The sequence below is a fragment of the Centroberyx affinis genome, unplaced genomic scaffold (genome assembly GCF_046629955.1).
Source record: "Centroberyx affinis isolate AG114_WGS23_722 - 3 ecotype Tasmania unplaced genomic scaffold, CSIRO-AGI_Caff_v1 ptg007043l_1, whole genome shotgun sequence".
NCBI classification, from domain to species: Eukaryota; Metazoa; Chordata; class Actinopteri; order Beryciformes; family Berycidae; genus Centroberyx; species Centroberyx affinis.
This window is the reverse complement of record NW_027283571.1, coordinates 1-17,500: the sequence shown is the minus strand read 5'-3', so window position 1 is coordinate 17,500 and position 17,500 is coordinate 1. Positions and strand designations below refer to the sequence as shown.

The 17,500-nt window shown below is 40.6% G+C and overlaps 1 protein-coding gene across 1 annotated transcript in view; it reads left to right on the top strand.

Annotated features, from left to right (window-relative positions):
• Positions 1–10,045, top strand: part of LOC139639286 (heat shock protein DDB_G0288861-like) — a gene marked incomplete at both ends in the record, with an annotated part of 22,028 nt that extends 11,983 nt beyond the window's left edge. The window contains one exon of the mRNA XM_071513371.1: positions 9,739–10,045. Within this exon, the coding sequence (XP_071369472.1) occupies positions 9,739–10,045 (307 nt within the window). The remainder of the gene's footprint in view (positions 1–9,738) is intronic.
• Positions 10,046–17,500: the final 7,455 nt, after the last annotated feature.

Here is a 17,500-nt window from a genome sequence, read left to right as displayed (position 1 = left end):
ATCCCTCTCCCTTCTCTCTCTCTCACTTCATCCCTCCGTTGCACCGGTTGAACGTAAGCTCCATCGTAAGTTAGGGTGTAAAGTCACACTAACTGTTCTGTTGAAACTAGTTAGTTTGACACTAAAGTTGTGTCTGTGTTTAGTTGCACCATGAGACTTAAGGTACATCTTAACTAGTCGAGCGTAAACAGACCACTAACCAAAACACTATCGCAGACAGTGACGTTTTCCCCTGCCGCACCGTTAATATAGTACATGTTAATATAGAACCCCTTAATATAGAACCTCCTTGATAGAACCTCCCTGTGCTGCACCTAGAGCTAAAATCAACGACTATCATCTAACCATGGCTACGCGATAGCAACAGAAAAAGATTAGAAACCTTGGAAATTTGCAAACCTCTACAAACACATCAACAAATAGGTACGTTATCGAGTATAAAGTAGGCTGTAAGGATTCATGATAGTTTGCCTCCTATACCAGTCATCTAGCCTAGATAGTAGCCTACAACTAGGCTATAATTAATATAGACAACAAGTGACATCAAGCGGTTTAACCGTTATTTTCAACAGAGCAAAAGTTAGGCATTTCCCCCTCAGTAACCATTATTGATGGCTAAAGAAAGTTGTAGATTTGTTATTCGTCAGTTCAGTGATCTAAACTCATGTCCCAGATATAAGTCAGTGGTTCCTCCTGTCCCCCCCCCCCCCCCCCCCCACTCCTTGCAGTGTTGTCGCCCTCCATACCACCTGAATGTCTGGAGCATCTCTCCTTAGCAAGTGAAGTGAATTGAAGTGGAGCAATATAGGCTACACATCGGGAATGTAGCTTGTTACATTATCTGGGAGACTGAAATGTTCAGATTATTGAAATATGCATGACAGAAACTTTATGAAATCGCTGTATAAAGTACGTATTCTGTATAGATGAAAACAAATAATCACCCCAAGTGTCTATAATATTCTATAATACTGGCTAACACCCAAGTCTGAACACACCATTGGGGAAGCCTATAACATGTAGCCTAATTTAGGCTCCGCTGCTGTGTGTGTATAAATCAAAATCATCATACGGTTCAAAAGGATGTGATCCGTCACGGAGAACGCATTGCCGACATAAACCGCCCTGGATCTGTCCCTCCTGCTCCTCCAGCAGGTTATCCCATCTGTCACATTGATGTGCCGTGCCAACTGTTATTTTACGGAGGACTTTACACCTAGTAGAAGGTCGGTGTAAGTTTTAAGTTGTAACTTAAGTCTACGTTGGAACTATTTCAGTTGGTGCAACCGTTAAAATTTTAGTAATGCGTAAACTCGGACTTAGTGAGACTTAACGTTCAAACTCGCCTACGTTTGAACTTAAGTTCAGCTGGTGCAACTGACCGCTGGTCCTCAGCACCACAGCCTGCTGGTGGTGATCCTGTTTCAGCCGGTAGTTGATTACATTCACTTGGTGTCCCGGGTCTCGTTCAGCCTCGATTACGCCAGAGCTGATTATCAAATCTGAGAGCGCCAAGTCGATACAAGTCGTCTTGTGGAGAACGATCTTCTCATCACAGTGAACAGAGAAGCTTCCTGACAGATTCAGACGGACTGTGTGATTAATGAAGACTCACAGCTGTTCGTTTCCCAGCTGTGAACCGGCTCTGTGCTGCAGACCGCGGCGCAGTGAATCTTTCAATTCGTTCTCGTCGGTCAAGTCTCCGTCCGATGCTTCCTCGATATTTTGAGGTCCTCCGTCCTGTTGTTCTTTTGTTTTGGAATCGAGCTTCAGCAGTTAGATATTATGTAAAACGCCTCATGGAGGAAAGAAGAACACGCAAGAACACATATTGATAATCCGCCCAGCTGAATGTAATTAACTAGCTGGGACAGAAACCCAGCAGGGCAGGACCAGGATTGAGATCCACTGCTCTAAAGGAACAGCTTTACGCCCTAAGTGACAAAGATGTACTTACTTCAATGCTTTGGTGCAAAACTGTACCTTGAAAAAGGTGCAGATGAGTCTCTTTAGGGGAACCGACCAGAACCACCTGAAGAACCACTAGAGCAGCTTTTAGCTACAGAAATGGATCTGCACTGGTCCTTTATTTCTGGCAAATAAATTTGTAAACAGGGGTTGTGCGGACTCTACTTTTCATTTTTCATATCAATTGATTGGAAACCTCAAACATGACAAATACAGAATCCAGCCAGCCAGTGCAAAACAAAATGTCATGTTGTAAACAGCAGTGTTTTTTTTATAACAATAATAAATAATAAACAATAAATGTTTGTTGGCTGGAAATCACTTATTCTGGCGCCTCAATATAAAAAAAAAAAGGTTCATCATGCGGATGTGGGTCGATGATTTTTATGATTGTCATGTCAGGAAGGTTCAGGAGGTTTGGGGGTCCTGGTCTGGAGGTATGGGGGTGTGGGACTGGAGGAAAGTGAACCGACAGACGCCTGTTATCAACAACCACCGCCAGCGTGCCGCTGAGCAAGGCAGTCCAGCCGCTGCAGCAGAAGAAGACTGAGGCTGTTCTGTGTGAGTGTGAAGCAGGAACCGCACGCTCAGCAAGCCAGGTTCAAATAAATCATCTTCATGTAAAATGGGGCAGCAGATTCATGACAAAGCTGTAGCCTACTTTAACACGAACTCCCCCCAAAATAATCTGAGGTGTGACTGCTCTGATTCTGCTGCAGCAGCTGGAGGTTCAGACCTGCTGAGACCGCAGGGCCACAAGAGGAAAACACACAGAGGGAAACACACACAGAGGAAAACACACACAGGAAAACACACAGAGGGAAACACACACAGAGGAAAACACACAGAGGAAAACACACAGAGGAAAACACACAGAGGAAAACACACACAGGAAAACACACAGAGGAAAACACACACAGGAAAACACACAGAGGAAAACACACAGAGGAAAACACACAGAGGAAAACACTCGACTCCCATCCAAACCGTACAGTTAGATCCTCAGTGAACCAAATGTAAACAATGTAAACTAAACATGATAAAACTGAAACATTTCATCATGTTGTTAGCATGTTGTATGTTACACATGTCCACTTTTACACATTTAGCTCTTTCCACTGTCAACAAACTGTAACTTTTGCATTTGTACTATAAATTTAGCTGACACTTTTATCCAGAGTGATTTATAGTGAGTGTTACAGCAGAATAAGCTTCATTTCCTAGATCACATTACACATTACAAACAATAGGAAGGAGGTCAAAGGTCAGAGGTCACAGCGGCCTGACAGCAACAAAATATCCCTGCTAGAAAAGCAATCACTGTCATTGAAGAATATGTTTTGAGTGGGCTCTACACAGAGGGAAGGGTGTGTGTGTGTGTGTGTGTGTGTGTGTGTGTGTGCAAGCATACAAAAAATATCCATCTTAACATCTAAAAATCGTATTTTTCTTAAAACAAGTGCAAAAATATGCCAACAAGATGAGATAATTTTGCATGTTTTCAATGCAAATCAACTTCTTTCAAGAATTTTTTTATAAGAAAAAATGCTAGAATGCTAGAAATTACATAATAATATTACAGTGTTATGACATATATATTTTTTAGAAGCATGGGGTACCACTTTTCCACTTTGATAGGTAATTAATCATATAGGTAAATTAGCCTGTAGTCTGTAAAATGAAACAAAAACTAAAGCTAGATTTTACACAATTCTATTCTTCTTTATACTGAGAGTAACTCGTAATATTTAGACATAATATTTACTAAGATGAGGGAAAAAAAACATATTTCATAGCATGATGAAAGCTGGAAAACATTCTACAGTCATGTGAAACAGTAAGGGGAGGAAACAAGAAAAACCTGCATAGACAGAAAACTGTATTTGCTCAGAGGGAACGAGCTGAAACTCTGCAAATACCCAGAAGGCCTGAGCTTTATCTATAGGAAGCTGATACACCAGTATCTACATCCTAGATCTCTCTCTCCCTCTCTCTCTCACTCTCTCTCTCTCTCTCTCTCTCACTCTCTCTCTCTCTCTCTCTCTCTCTCTCTCACTCTCTAGCTCATCTCTCTATCTCTTTCCTTCCCCGGCTCTCAGATCCCTCTAAGTATCGCTTTACTTCTCGTCTATCGGTTACACTCACGTCTCCCTCCCTCCCTCGCTCCTTCTTTCTCCTCTCTCATCCTGTTTCTTTCATTCGCTCTGCTCCCTTCACTCCTCCTCGCTCCTCTTCCTCTCTTTTCCCTCTCTCCCCCCCCCTTCAAAATGATAACTTGATCAAGTAATTCTAACTTAAATGAAGTGTTATTGTTTATTAAGAACAAAAAATGAATGGTATGAATGCATTGAAATGTATCCAATTTGTGTTCAGAATGCTAATCCTGTGTCTAAAAGCTGCATCATCCTTTTTGGTTTTCAAACCAAATGTGTGTTTTTATTATTTTTTTTATACGTTTTAAAAGTTGGAGCTGTGACTTTTAAAGTTTTTTTTTTTTTCGTTGAAACTGTGTTTATTTATATAAAATCAACTTTGCCTTTTTCCCCAAGCTGCAAGAGTCAACGTTCATTTTTTTTAGTGCTCTCTCTCTCTCTCTCTCTCTCTCTCTCTATCAGTCTTGTTCTCGCCATGACTCCATAAATTAATTAATTAATTAATTAATTAATTAATAAATAAATAAGGATGACTGGTTCCTGTGTGTTTGTCAAAACTCAATGTAATTTGAATGGGAATCAAAGCCAGTCACACATTATGGTTTCAATTCACAATAAAAGTGATAAAAGTGAATTCACTGCTAAACAAACGTAAACAAAAACCATATTTCAAATATTCAGTACAGGTGGAGAAATTTTAGATTTGATTAAATTAGATTGGATTAAACGTTAACAATCTCTGGTCGTTGTAACAGCAAATAATCGGATGCAGCAGTTTTAAAAATTATTAAATCATCACCACATTCATTTAGAGACGTTGGTATAATTACTGTAAACAAAGCAGAGCATCAGAGTCAGCCTGTCAGCCTCTACTCTGCATCCTCCATTGTTTCTCCACCTGGTGGATCTGGAGGAAAATCTGCAGGAAGCAACGGGGCTGATGGGAAATGTAGTCTTAATGTGGAGAAACACTAGAACTAACAATACTACTGGAGTGAGACAGAGGAGAACAATCAGCTCCACCAAGGTCCCATTTGTTTACTGTAATTTTACCAAAGTGGTTATTTTTTTTAAAGCACTTGTTTGTTGTGTCACATCTGTTTATCTAACTGTAATTCTAGTGTTTTTCATGCATATTACATTAAACTGTAATCAAGTGCAGTGTATTGTTCATGCCTGTTAGCGATAGGAGAAACACAACACAGCTCACACTGCACAGTAACTGTTGTAAGGTGAAAACCTCACATCTCCAAAACGTCAACAAGCTAAAAACAGTTTTGTTTTCAGTTTGACCAACATGGATTTTACAGTTTATCAGATGAGACTCATCAGCCAGAGAAACATTCTCAGACGTTCTTTCCAGGAAACTTCCCAAGAAACTAACAGCTCCAATGACGACTTGCACTCTTTACACATGACTTTAATTCCAATTCTTTTCATTCTTACTCTTATTTACTTATTTTGTTTTTGTATTTTATGTCTAAAAACTGTCTTGTGTCTCTTACTGTGTCAGTGTCTGCAATATGTTTTTTTTTTTTTTTTTTTTTTTTTTTTTTATGTTGCTCCAGAGAGACTGAAGACTTTTTTGTTATACTGGACTGGTATAATGACAATAAATTTTATTGAATTGAATTCTAGGAAATGATTAGGAAATTGTGGACCCGGATAATAAAGCGTTACCAAATGTTCTCATGAAGAACATGTGACGCTTCAGCTGAAGATAAAACATGAAAAGCAGTGAAACTGGACTCACAAGGTCTTCACATGTTGTCATGAGCATCGTCTTCATCATGCGTGTTACAGCATGGTGTGTGTCATGTTGTGTTCTTCATTATCGGTTTCCCTAATGGGATCAATAAGGTATTCAAATTAATTCCACGTGAGAACAAATAATAATAAATAATAAAAAAAAAAACACTCTATGTTTTGACATGCACAACCTTTATTTTACAAAAACATTGAAAAGAAAGCCCCCCCACCCCTCTACACACACACACACACACACACACACACACACACACACACACACACACACACCAACTCTCCCATTATGTTTGAACAAATCAATGGTTGCATGCAGGTGGTTAAGGGCCAGAGCGGACTGCATACACACATGCTACATATATTTATTTATATATTTACTATTGGACAGCAAGACACTGGGGACTCAGAGAATGGAATTGCTGCAGTACAAGGTGTGTGTGTGTGTGTGTGTGTGTGTGTGTGTGTGTGTGTGAGAGAGAGAGTGATGTAGAGCCTGCTGTCTGTCACACACGGCCTCACAGGACCTTTCTTTCTTCTGTGTTTCTGTGAGTGTGTGCACATATGTGTGTGTGTGTGTGTGTGTGTGTGTGTGTGTGTGTGTGACAGTGGGATTACTGTCTCCTGTCACATGCAACCTCAAGACCTTTCGGAGTGTGTGAGTGTGCATGAGAGAGAGAGACCGAGACAGGGAGGGAGACATACGATTTGAGGCTTTAGGATCTTTATCTGTGTGTGTGTGTGTGTGTGTCTGCATCTGTGTGTGTGTGTGTGTGTGTGTGTGTGTGTGTGTGTGTGTGTGTGACAGGCTTTATGAGGCCTTAAGACCTTTATCTGTGTGTTCGTCTGTGTGTGTGTGTGTGTGTGTGTGAGTGTGTGTGTGTCTGTATGACAAGCTATACCAGGCCTTAAGACCAGTAGAAAGGTCACTCTTGAAATGCCAGCGGCCATTGCAGCCTGTCTGTCTCTCTGTCTGTCTGTCGGTCTGTCTGTCTCTCTGCCTGTCTGCCTGTCTGTCTGTCTGTCTGTCTGTCTGTCTCTCTGTCTCTCTGTCTCTCTGTCTGTCTGTCTGTCTGTCTCTCTGTCTGTCTGTCTCTCTCTGTCTGTCTGTCTGTCTGTCTGTCTGTCTCTCTGTCTGTCTGTCTCTCTCTCTCTGTCTGTCTGTCTGTCTGTCTGTCTGTCTGTCTCTCTCTCTGTCTCTCTGTCTGTCTGTCTGTCTCTCTGTCTGTCTGTCTGTCTGTCTGTCTGTCTGTCTGTCTCTCTGTCTGTCTGTCTCTCTCTCTCTCTGTCTGTCTGTCTGTCTGTCTGTCTCTCTGTCTGTCTGTCTGTCTCTCTGTCTGTCTCTCTCTCTCTGTCTCTCTCTCTGTCTGTCTGCCTGTCTGCCTGTCTGCCTGTCTGTCTGTGTGTCTGCCTGTCTGTCTGTTTATCAAATTCAGGACCATATGATTGAAAACAACATTTTTCCTTCCTGTCACCAGCAGCTGTTAGTTGTAGTTGAAACTTCACCGCATCGCTTCATAAACATGTTTCTCTTTTCTTTTACATGTTTTCAACATATTCATGTGGACAGTTTGGGACCAACACACATTTGTCTTAATTTGATAAACAACCCCAAAAAAATCACTATAATGTTCCTATAAGATTTAAAAATCACTATAATGTTCCTATAAGATTTAAAAACCACTATAATATTCCTATAATATTTGAAAATTACAATAATATCCCTATTATATTTGAAAATCACTATGATATTCCTATAAGATTTAAACAATACAATAATATTCCTATAATATTTGAAAATCACTGTTATATTCCTGTAATATATCACTATGATATTCCTATAATATAAAACAGTTACAATAGACTAATATTCTTGAAATATTTTTTAAAAAATTACTATAATATTCCTAGAATTTTCCTGTAAGATTTAAAAATCACTATAACATTCCTATAATATTTAAAATATGCAATAATATGCCTGTAATCATTAAAATCACTAGAATATTCCTATAAGATTTAAAAATCACTATATTCCTATAATATTTAAAAATCACTATAATATTCCTATAATATTTGAAAATTACTATAATATTCCTATATTTGAAAACCACTGTAATATTCCTGTAATATATCACTATGATATTCCTATAATATAAAACAGTTACAATAGGCTAATATTCTTGTAATATTTAAAAAAAAAATACTATAATATTCCTATAATATTCCTGTAAGATTTAAAAATCACTATAATATTCCTATAATATTTAAAAATTGCAAGCACTCCATTGTAGCACTCTATAGTAATTCATAGTGATCTATCATACTTTGTGTTTTTTTCTCCAAGGTATTACTATAGGATTATTGATCATGACCTAAACTGCATATTAGCTGCTTGATATTTGAAGGTTTTGCTGTGATATCTGTGTAGTATCCTTCTAACATGTGTTACAGCAAAGTAGCCGAGCTTCCTGTTGTCAGGGTGAACTAATAATAACAGCTGTGTTCATATATGTGATGATGTTAACACTAACTGTATGGGAAGAGGCACTTATTATAAGAATATTATAGTGATACCATAGAAGATGAAGAACAAATATGTGCTACATGAAGTCATTAAGTGCCAAAGACACATTATAAGCTCTTATAGGGATATTATAGGAATATTACAGTGATACCATAGGAGAGAGAAATTCTATAAAGTACAATAAAGTCACAATAGGCTACTCAATATTGAGTACCGTGGACACACTGTAAGTCCATGTAGAAATATTATAGGAATATTAAAATCTATTACAAAGTGCCATATAAGGTCAAAATAAACTCACTAGACACACTAGAAGCCCCTGTAGGAACAGTACATTCATATTATAGTGATTTTTTATTAGGGAAACGAACAGCCAAGCAGAGGACAGATGTGCTGGATCATTTCACACATGTTTTTTTTCTAGAGAGCAGAGATGTTTTGCAGGAACGCGAGGCAGCACCTGGGTCATGCCAGTCCCCGCCTCGGGCCGTCCTCCTCCTCTCTCTTCTCTCCTGTCTCCTGTCTCCTCTCTCCTGTCTCCTCTCCCCTCTCTCCTCTCTCCTCCATCAGCGAAGCTCCGCCTCGGATGCTGGTTTGTTTATCTGATTACGGCGATAGGAGATGCGTCTCCTTAAAGCAACACTCCGGCGTAATTAATTAGATTGGAGGAGGGAGAGAGGAGAGGATCCAGGAAGAGAGGATCCAGGAAGAGAGGCGAGGAGAGACGCCGGGGATGGAGATGAAGAGGGAGAGGAAGACTCCAGCCGCCTCCATCTTCTGCTAAAGCCCCGCAGGATGCCGCGCGCCGCCGATTCATTTCCCCGCGTTTAGGTTATGAAACCGGCTGTAATTTGACCCTGCAAGCCCCCCCGAAGACCCCCCCCCTCCCCCCTCCCTTCCCTTCTGCCTCTCTGGATACGTGGACTCTGTCAAATGCGTCAAACGCGCTTTCGTGCGTCTCTGCGCTCCGTTTGCCGCTGACGCGTCGCCGCCTCATCGCCTCATATGTAGGTTATGAAACCTGCTGTAATGCAACGCAGCATGACTGCAAAAACGCGACCTCCCCCCCCTTCCGTCTCTTTCCATACATGGACTGTGCAGCCTTCATGGACTCTGTGAAATGCGTCAAACGCGTTAAAGGCGCTGTGTGCGCGTCCTCCTCGCCGCTCCGGACTCTGCGTCTCTGCGCTCGTTTTGCCGCGGATGCGTCGCCGCCTCTCTGCCTCTCATTCGGGTTATGAAACACGCGGTAACACAACACTACATGCCTGCAAAAACGCATAAACGCGACCGCTCTTTCTTCCCGCTGTCTTCATACATGGACTCTGATAGATGCGCTGCGTCTCCGCGTCTCCGCGCTCGTCCGGCCGCTGATGCGGTGCACCTGGGTCCTTGCTCTCTCTTCCTCCTCCTCCTCCTCCTCCTGCCTGGTTCGTAATCCTCTGGTCCGGGGGGGATGCCAGCAGAGAGGCAGGATGGTGCGGATCGCCAGCGCCCTGGGGCTCATCATGTTCAGCGTGGCTCTGCTCATCCTGTCCCTCATCAGCTACGTGTCCATCAAGAAGGACTTCCTGCTCAGCACCCCCAGATACGGACCTAATGGAGGACCCAGGATGTACATGTTCCACGCCGGCTTTCGGTGAGTCCAGCCTGGAGTGGGGGAGCAGGGGATCAGATGCTGGTTCTGAATGATGTGTCTCTGTGTTGTGCTTTATATCCACATGGACTGATGTTAAACAGCAGTCATGATAACTTAATAATATAATAATCAGCCTTGTTGGTTATTTCAGGCGTTTCTTCTCTTTGCATTGCCAGGGTAGCAGAGGTGATGCAGGGGCTCATGCTGGCATTTGATGATTGTTTCTTACAGAGCCATCATAAGAACTTACTAACAAAACCTTATCATCTTATCGGTGGCTTTTATTTCAGTTGTATCTCACCCGTTTGTGCTGGTAGGGCAAGAAGAATGTAATGAGATCAGATCAGGAATGTTAAAACATAATCCCCGGGCCAACTGAAGCACTGGTACAGCAGGTCGGGACGGTGTCGCGCTCTGCTGAGGTAGATTTTGTGCGACACAGCTGGGAGGAAGGCCTCGCTGCTGCATCCGGCCTGAGAGCCCACAGCTTTACTACTGGGGTCAGTTCATCACCATCAGGAACCAGGAGACGTCTCTTTATATTCACTGTGTTTTCCATGCAGCGTTTGGCAGTCAGCATCAGTTGGCTGATGACCATAAAAAAAAAAATCAGAATAAAGCCAAATGTCTGATTGTTTAGTTTTGTTTTGGTTTGACAGGCTGCAGGCAGCGGCTGGGCGATACGGGTTAAATCACAATGTTTTTTCGATATCGATAGATTATATATCACGATATATGAAAATTCTTTATTAGGAATAACCCCTTTAGATGTATCATCTCGTTTTCAAGGGAGTCCTCAATGACAAAAATACAATATAAACACAATTAGACAAAACATTTAACAAAAACAAATAATAACAAGATAATTAAACAATATAAAAAAAACTCCAACAACAATAAATATCAATAATAAGACATACGAAATCAGGAGATCATACTCCAAGCAGAGCATGAAAGTGGATCATTCATTCATAGATTATAGAAAAGTATTAAAGTATTCATGTGAGAGCATTAAGTAATAAAGTTATAAAACATAATTATAGAGGTGTTATTATGGACATGTACAACTGATCCCATAATAAGAAGACAGGGTATTTTTGAACAGGTGGAAAGATGATATGGACCGAATATTTACAGGTAGATTATTCCAATCAGAGGGAGCTTTAAACATAAAGGCTTTCTTAGCTATTGACTTAGAGACTGCAGGAACAGAGAAAAAGAGATGTAGATGTAGTCTCAATTGATAATTAGAGGAGAAAGGCTCACATATGCAAAGTCAGATGTTAAATAAACAAATTAAAGTTCATCCCATTGAACTGAATGGTAATGTTAGGTGTGATGTCAAACAAAACTGAAATTTTCAAATAATATTCTTACCAAAAATCATTTTATCAGACTTTTTTAAATAAAATTAGCTTGTTCTCATCAGTTCAGACAGCAGAATGTCATGATTTCCCAAAATCACCATATCATCACCATACAATTCTACTGAAAGATGATAAACCATAATATTTAGTTATCGCCCGGCCCTACATGTAGGCAGGGCTGTAGACAGATGAGTCCAAGTCAAGATCAAGACCAGGACCAGTGGAATTCGAGTCGAGGCCGAGACCGGAGCAAATCGAATCATATTCAAGACCAAAATAGGAGATAAACTGTAAACATGTGGCTCCAAAAGTAAAAACGATCCTTAAAGAGTTTCTTGAGGATCAACAGAGATGTAGATCTATCTGGAGGAACTATGATTTTATTTTATTTTTTTTACTTTCTGTTTTTAATTTATTAGGACTTGGCGAGGAAACAGCACTTTTGTATCCCAAGACAAATTTCCCCTCAGGGACGATAAAGCATATCTTCTGTAAACATCCAGCTAATCAGTACACAGGATTTTGAGGAGCACTGCGTACTAACCGCAGGTGAAATCCCTCAGATCTGCTGTAGGACCAGGGAGAAAATACATGAAGCTGGACCAGCTGGAGAAAAACGTGGCTAGCAGGACTGATGGTGAACCAGCCAGAAGACAAAATCCACCATGTTGCTGCTGGCTCGTATTAATGGTTGTGTTTCACTGTTATCTGGGGGTGTATGAAGTAAAATACTGTAGGTTCCACTGTGTTGGTCAATGGTTTTAAATGGTAACTTAAATTACAATTCATTATTTTTCCTTAATTTCGGCGCAGTCACAAAAATACACCTATGAAGCACATAACTGAGCTTTAGCATACGCAGCCTGCATCGATATTCAGAGTCTGAAGGCAGCAGATCCTGAAGCTGCTGAGAACTCATTTATACAAATACAATATCTTAGAATTTGACCTAATACTGCTACTGCTGCTACTATTACTGATACTATACTACTTCTACTACTGATACTACTACTGCTATTACTACTACTGCTACTACTACTACTACTGCTACTATTGCTACTACTACTACTATTACAGCTGCTTCTGCTACTGCTACTACTACTGCTAGTACTACTGCTGCTACTACTACTGATACTATACTACTTCTACTACTGATACTACTACTGCTATTACTACTACTGCTACTACTACTGCTACTGCTACTATTACTACTACTACTGCTACTATTGCTACTACTACTACTATTACAGCTGCTACTACTACTACTGCTAGTACTACTGCTGCTACTATTACTGATACTATACTACTTCTACTACTGATACTACTACTGCTATTACTACTACTGCTACTACTACTGCTACTGCTACTATTACTGCTACTACTGCTACTATTACTATTACTACTACTACTACTACTACTACTACTACAACGGCTTCTGTTACTGCTACTACTACTGCTAGTACTACTGCTGCTACTATTACTGATACTAGTATACTTCTACTACTGATACTACTACTACTGCCACTGCTGCTACTACTACTACTACTACTACTACTACTACTACTACTATTACTAATACAACTGCTTCTGCTACTGCTACTGCTACTATTAATGCTGGTAGCTACTACTGCTGCTACTATTACTGATATTAGTACTACTTCTACAACTGCTACTACTACTGCTACCGATACTAATACTACTACTTAATAGATAAATTATACTTCTGCGTCAGACTGACCCTGTATCCTACTGCTCCTCTGTAATGTAAAATGTAGCTGAGCGTCAGGCGGCACAAGGCGAGCTGTGATTGGCCGCTTGGTGTCTCCTCCTGTATCCGGTTAGTGAAGACAACATGGAGCAGATGGAGGAGAGACGAGCTGAGGAGGTTCAGATGTGTTCCTCTGGACCACAGCTCATCTCCCAATTATAAACACACCAGATGTCACTGAGTTTGCGGTGAGAAATCTCCAGAACACGAGCTTCAGAGAATGGAAACACCACTGCTTCTCCTGTTATTACTTCCATGTTAACAAAGTACCACACTGGCTACAGAGGAAATTAGTCGCAGAAGTACAATTTTCCCTTAAGGTTACTGCTACTCAGAGGTGGAAGAAGTATTCAGATCTTTGACTTAAGTAAAAGTAGCAATACCACAGTGTAAAAATACTTCGTTACAAGTAAAAGTCCTGCATTCAAAATCTTACTTAAGTCAAAGTACAAAAGTATTAGCATCAAAATATAATTAAAGTAAAAGTTATTATGCAGAATGGCCCATTTCAGAATCATATCATGTTAGTGGACTATATTTATTAATGCATTAATGTGTTCATCACTTTAATGTTGCAGCTGGTAAAGGTGGAGCTAATTTTAATTACTTTATATACTGCTGGGTAGCTTAACCTATAAAAATATATCATAATTTATTAGTTGATTTATAATTTGTATTAATAATCTAAATCTGCAAAGTATCTAGTAACTAAAGCTGTCAAATAAATGTAGTGGAGTAAAAAGTACAATATTTCCCTCTGAAATGTAGTGGAGTAGAAGTATAAAGTAGCATGAAATGGAAATACTCAAGTAAAGTACAAGTACCTCAAAATTGTACTTGAGTAAATGTACTTAGTTACATTCCACCACTGCTACTACTACTACTAGTACTACTAGTACTACTACTACTACTACTACTATTACGAATAATAGTAAACATATTGATCCATACCTGTGTAGAATCTGATCAAAAAGTCTCATTAGAATCAGTCAGGTTCAGTGGAGTATTGATCAATTCTGCAATAAATATATAATTTATAAATTCAATTAAATGTTTTTTTTACCGCAGCCGGGGGGAGGGGGGGTAATATTCTGAGAAAAAAACTCATGAATTTGCAACAAAATGTATTTTATTTTTTTGCAATTTTGCAAAGTTCTGACTTTAATCTCAGAATTTCCCCCCTTCCCCCTGGCTGCGGTAAAAAAAAAACAGTCACCTAAATTTGTCCCTAGTGCTCTTCCGTACACATCAGAGGAGCACAGACCCAGTTTATAATAAGAAGACACCATCCATCCTGATATATATCGGTCCCACTGTGTGTATTTCAGTGTCAGCCTGGTGTGTATTCCCTGTGCAGGAACAGGGCGCGTGTGTGTGTGTGCGTGTGTGTGTGTGTGTGTGTGTGTGTGTGTGTGTGTGTGTGTGTGTGTGTGTGTGTGTGTGTGTTGATGTTAACAGAGGCAGCAGTGAAGCCGGCCGGAGGAAAACAGGGCATCTGTCACTTAATCCCACTGCGATGAACTAGAATAGAACGTTCACTCTCTCTCTCTCTCTCTCTCTCTCTCTCTCTCTCTCTCTCTCACTCAGTCCTCTCTCTTTCCACCCTCTTTCTGCTCTCTGTCTCTCTTTCTCCCTATGTGGTGTCTTTCTCAATCCTCTCTCTCTTCCATCTCTTTTCTTTCTATTATCTCTCATCCCCTACTCTCTCTCTCTACTCTGTCTTTCTCTCTCACTCTCCATTGTCTGTCTCTCTCTCTCTCTCTCTTTCTCTCTCTCTCTCTCTCTCTCTCTGTCTCTATCTCACTCTGTCTCTCTCCCTATGTGGTGTCTTTCTCAATCCTCTCTCTCTCTTCCATCTCTTTTCTTTCTATTATCTCTCGTCCCCTACTCTCTCTCTCTACTCTGTCTTTCTCTCTCACTCTCCATTGTCTGTCTCTCTCTCTCCTCTCTCTCTCTCTCTCTCTCTCTCTCCTCTGTCTCTCTCTATCTCTCTCTCTCTCTCTCCTCTCTCTCTCTCTCTCCTCTCTCTCCCAGCCTGCAGCAGACAGAGTGAAAGGTGGGACGGGGTTCATCTGTTTGCTGCTGAGTCTGAGTTTCTATGTTAACAAGTCTTTCAGAGTCACCAATCTGTCGCCGCGGTAACCTCCTGCGGGTCGGGGTCGCGTTATGGACGCCATGTTGCTGCCTCTTCTCTTCACTACAAATAACAAGATTTTTCTGTAAATATGTAAAACTGCCTATCTTAACAGCATTTTGTTTACTTTTCCAAAACCACATAGCGGTAAACTGCCTGTCGCTTTCTGGGAGTTTCCGTTATGTTTGAGTTTAATTTCCAGTGGGTAGTTTAGTTTAGTTTAGTTTAGTTTAGTTTAGTTTAGTTTAGTTTAGTTCAGTTTAGTTTACCATTAGGTAATTTATCTGACTCTCTTATCCTGATTGATTATCAGTGAGTGGAGCAGCAGAAAAACCTTCAATTCCTGGATCACCGACATTACAACCAACAGCAAAGACATTTACATGGCTGACACAGTGGTTAGATAACGTCCTGTAATGGAAAGGTCACATGTCTGATCCCCAAAACACCCAGAGTGTGCCCACTGACAGCCGCGTGTCCTGCTGAAGCGTCCTGAAATCCCTGCTGCTCTTCTGGATAAGAGCATCAGCTAAATGCCTAAAACCTAAAGTGTTTTGTTTTGATGTGAGGAAGCAAACACCGTCACAGGGGAAAATCTCTCACAAACACACTCATTGTATTTTGCAGTGGTGGAAAGTAACTAAGTACATTTACTTAAGTACTGTACTTAAGTACAATTTTGAGATACTTGTACTTTACTTGAGTATTTCCATTTGATGCTACTTTATACTTCCACTCCACTACATTTCAGAGGGAAATATTGTACTTTCTACTCCACTACATTTATTTGACAGCTTTAGTTACTTTTCAGATGGAGATTTGACACAATGGATAATATAACAAGCTTTTAAAATACAACACATTGTTAAAGATGAAACCAGTGGTTTCCAACCTTTTTGGCTTTTGACGTCTTACAAAAAGCAGTGTGTAGTCGGGTCACATTTCAGATGTCTATGAGTTGTTAACAGCTCCACCAAATAGTGATTTTTCCCTCTAAACCTCACATGGTTTCATTTCAATAAATGTTCAAATGATCCAATAAAAATCAAAGATTAGAGAAAAAGTCCAAAAACTGAAAACAGATTTGTGTATCAGAACTTTGTTTTTTCTTCTTTCCTCTCCCATTAATCGTCTCACGACCCCCCAGATTTATCTGGTGACCCTTTGGAGGGGCCCGACCCCTAGGTTGGGAACCACCGGACTAAACTAGCTAACTGTATATAAAGTAGTTCAAACTAGCTCCACCTCCAGCAGCTACAACAGTAACATGCTGCTTACACACTGATGCTTCAGTATTAATAATCTAATGATGTCATATATAATAAAATATCAGTCAGAGGGACCAAACCACTACTTTTACTTTAATACTTTAACTACATTTTGCTGCTAATACTTATGTACTTTTACCTAAGTAGGATTTTTCATGCAGGACTTTTACTTGTAATAGAGTATTTTTACATTGCTGTATTAGTACTTTTACTTAAGTAAAGGATCGAGTACTTCTTCCACCACTGGTATTTTGTGAGGCGGTTTGGATGATCAGATCTTCAGTGCGTCTTTGATCCAGATCCGATCACCTAGAACATGTCGGCACCAGGAGGAAAGGGACTGTCCGCTACTTTAAACTACTGTAGATCCTCCACAGCTCGGTGTGTGTGGGTGGAGAGTGAGTGTGTGTGTGTGTGTGTGTGTGTGTGTGTGGTGTGTGTGTGTGTGTGTGTGTGTAGAGTGTGAGGCTGACACAGCTGCTGCCGGACACACAGCCGGTCTGATGGAGCTGTCCTTGGCTCTGATTTACCGCTCAGGAGCCACATTCGTTTTCCTCGCGCCTGTAATCATTTTCCACCTCTGTCGGTGTCACAGCGGTGTCCCAAGGTTACGCTCCGTGTGCACGTGTGTGTGTGTGCACGTGTGTGTGTGTGTGTGTGTGTGTGTGTGTGTGTTAGATGTAAAAAAAACACGCTACTTGTGGATAAATCTCTGCTGTCCGCTTCTTCCTGTTTTGTCGTAGGTCTGCATCATCGGCAGCAGTGGGGATTCTGGGTAATTTGTCAGTTTTTGCATCTTTGATTCGTGCCAGTTCTGGTTCAGCTGCAGCTTGAAGCACCAAAACTGATAAACATGACGTCAGGTGTATTTGTGTTTGGGTGTATTTGTTGTTTTTTAGTATTTATTTATTTACTTCA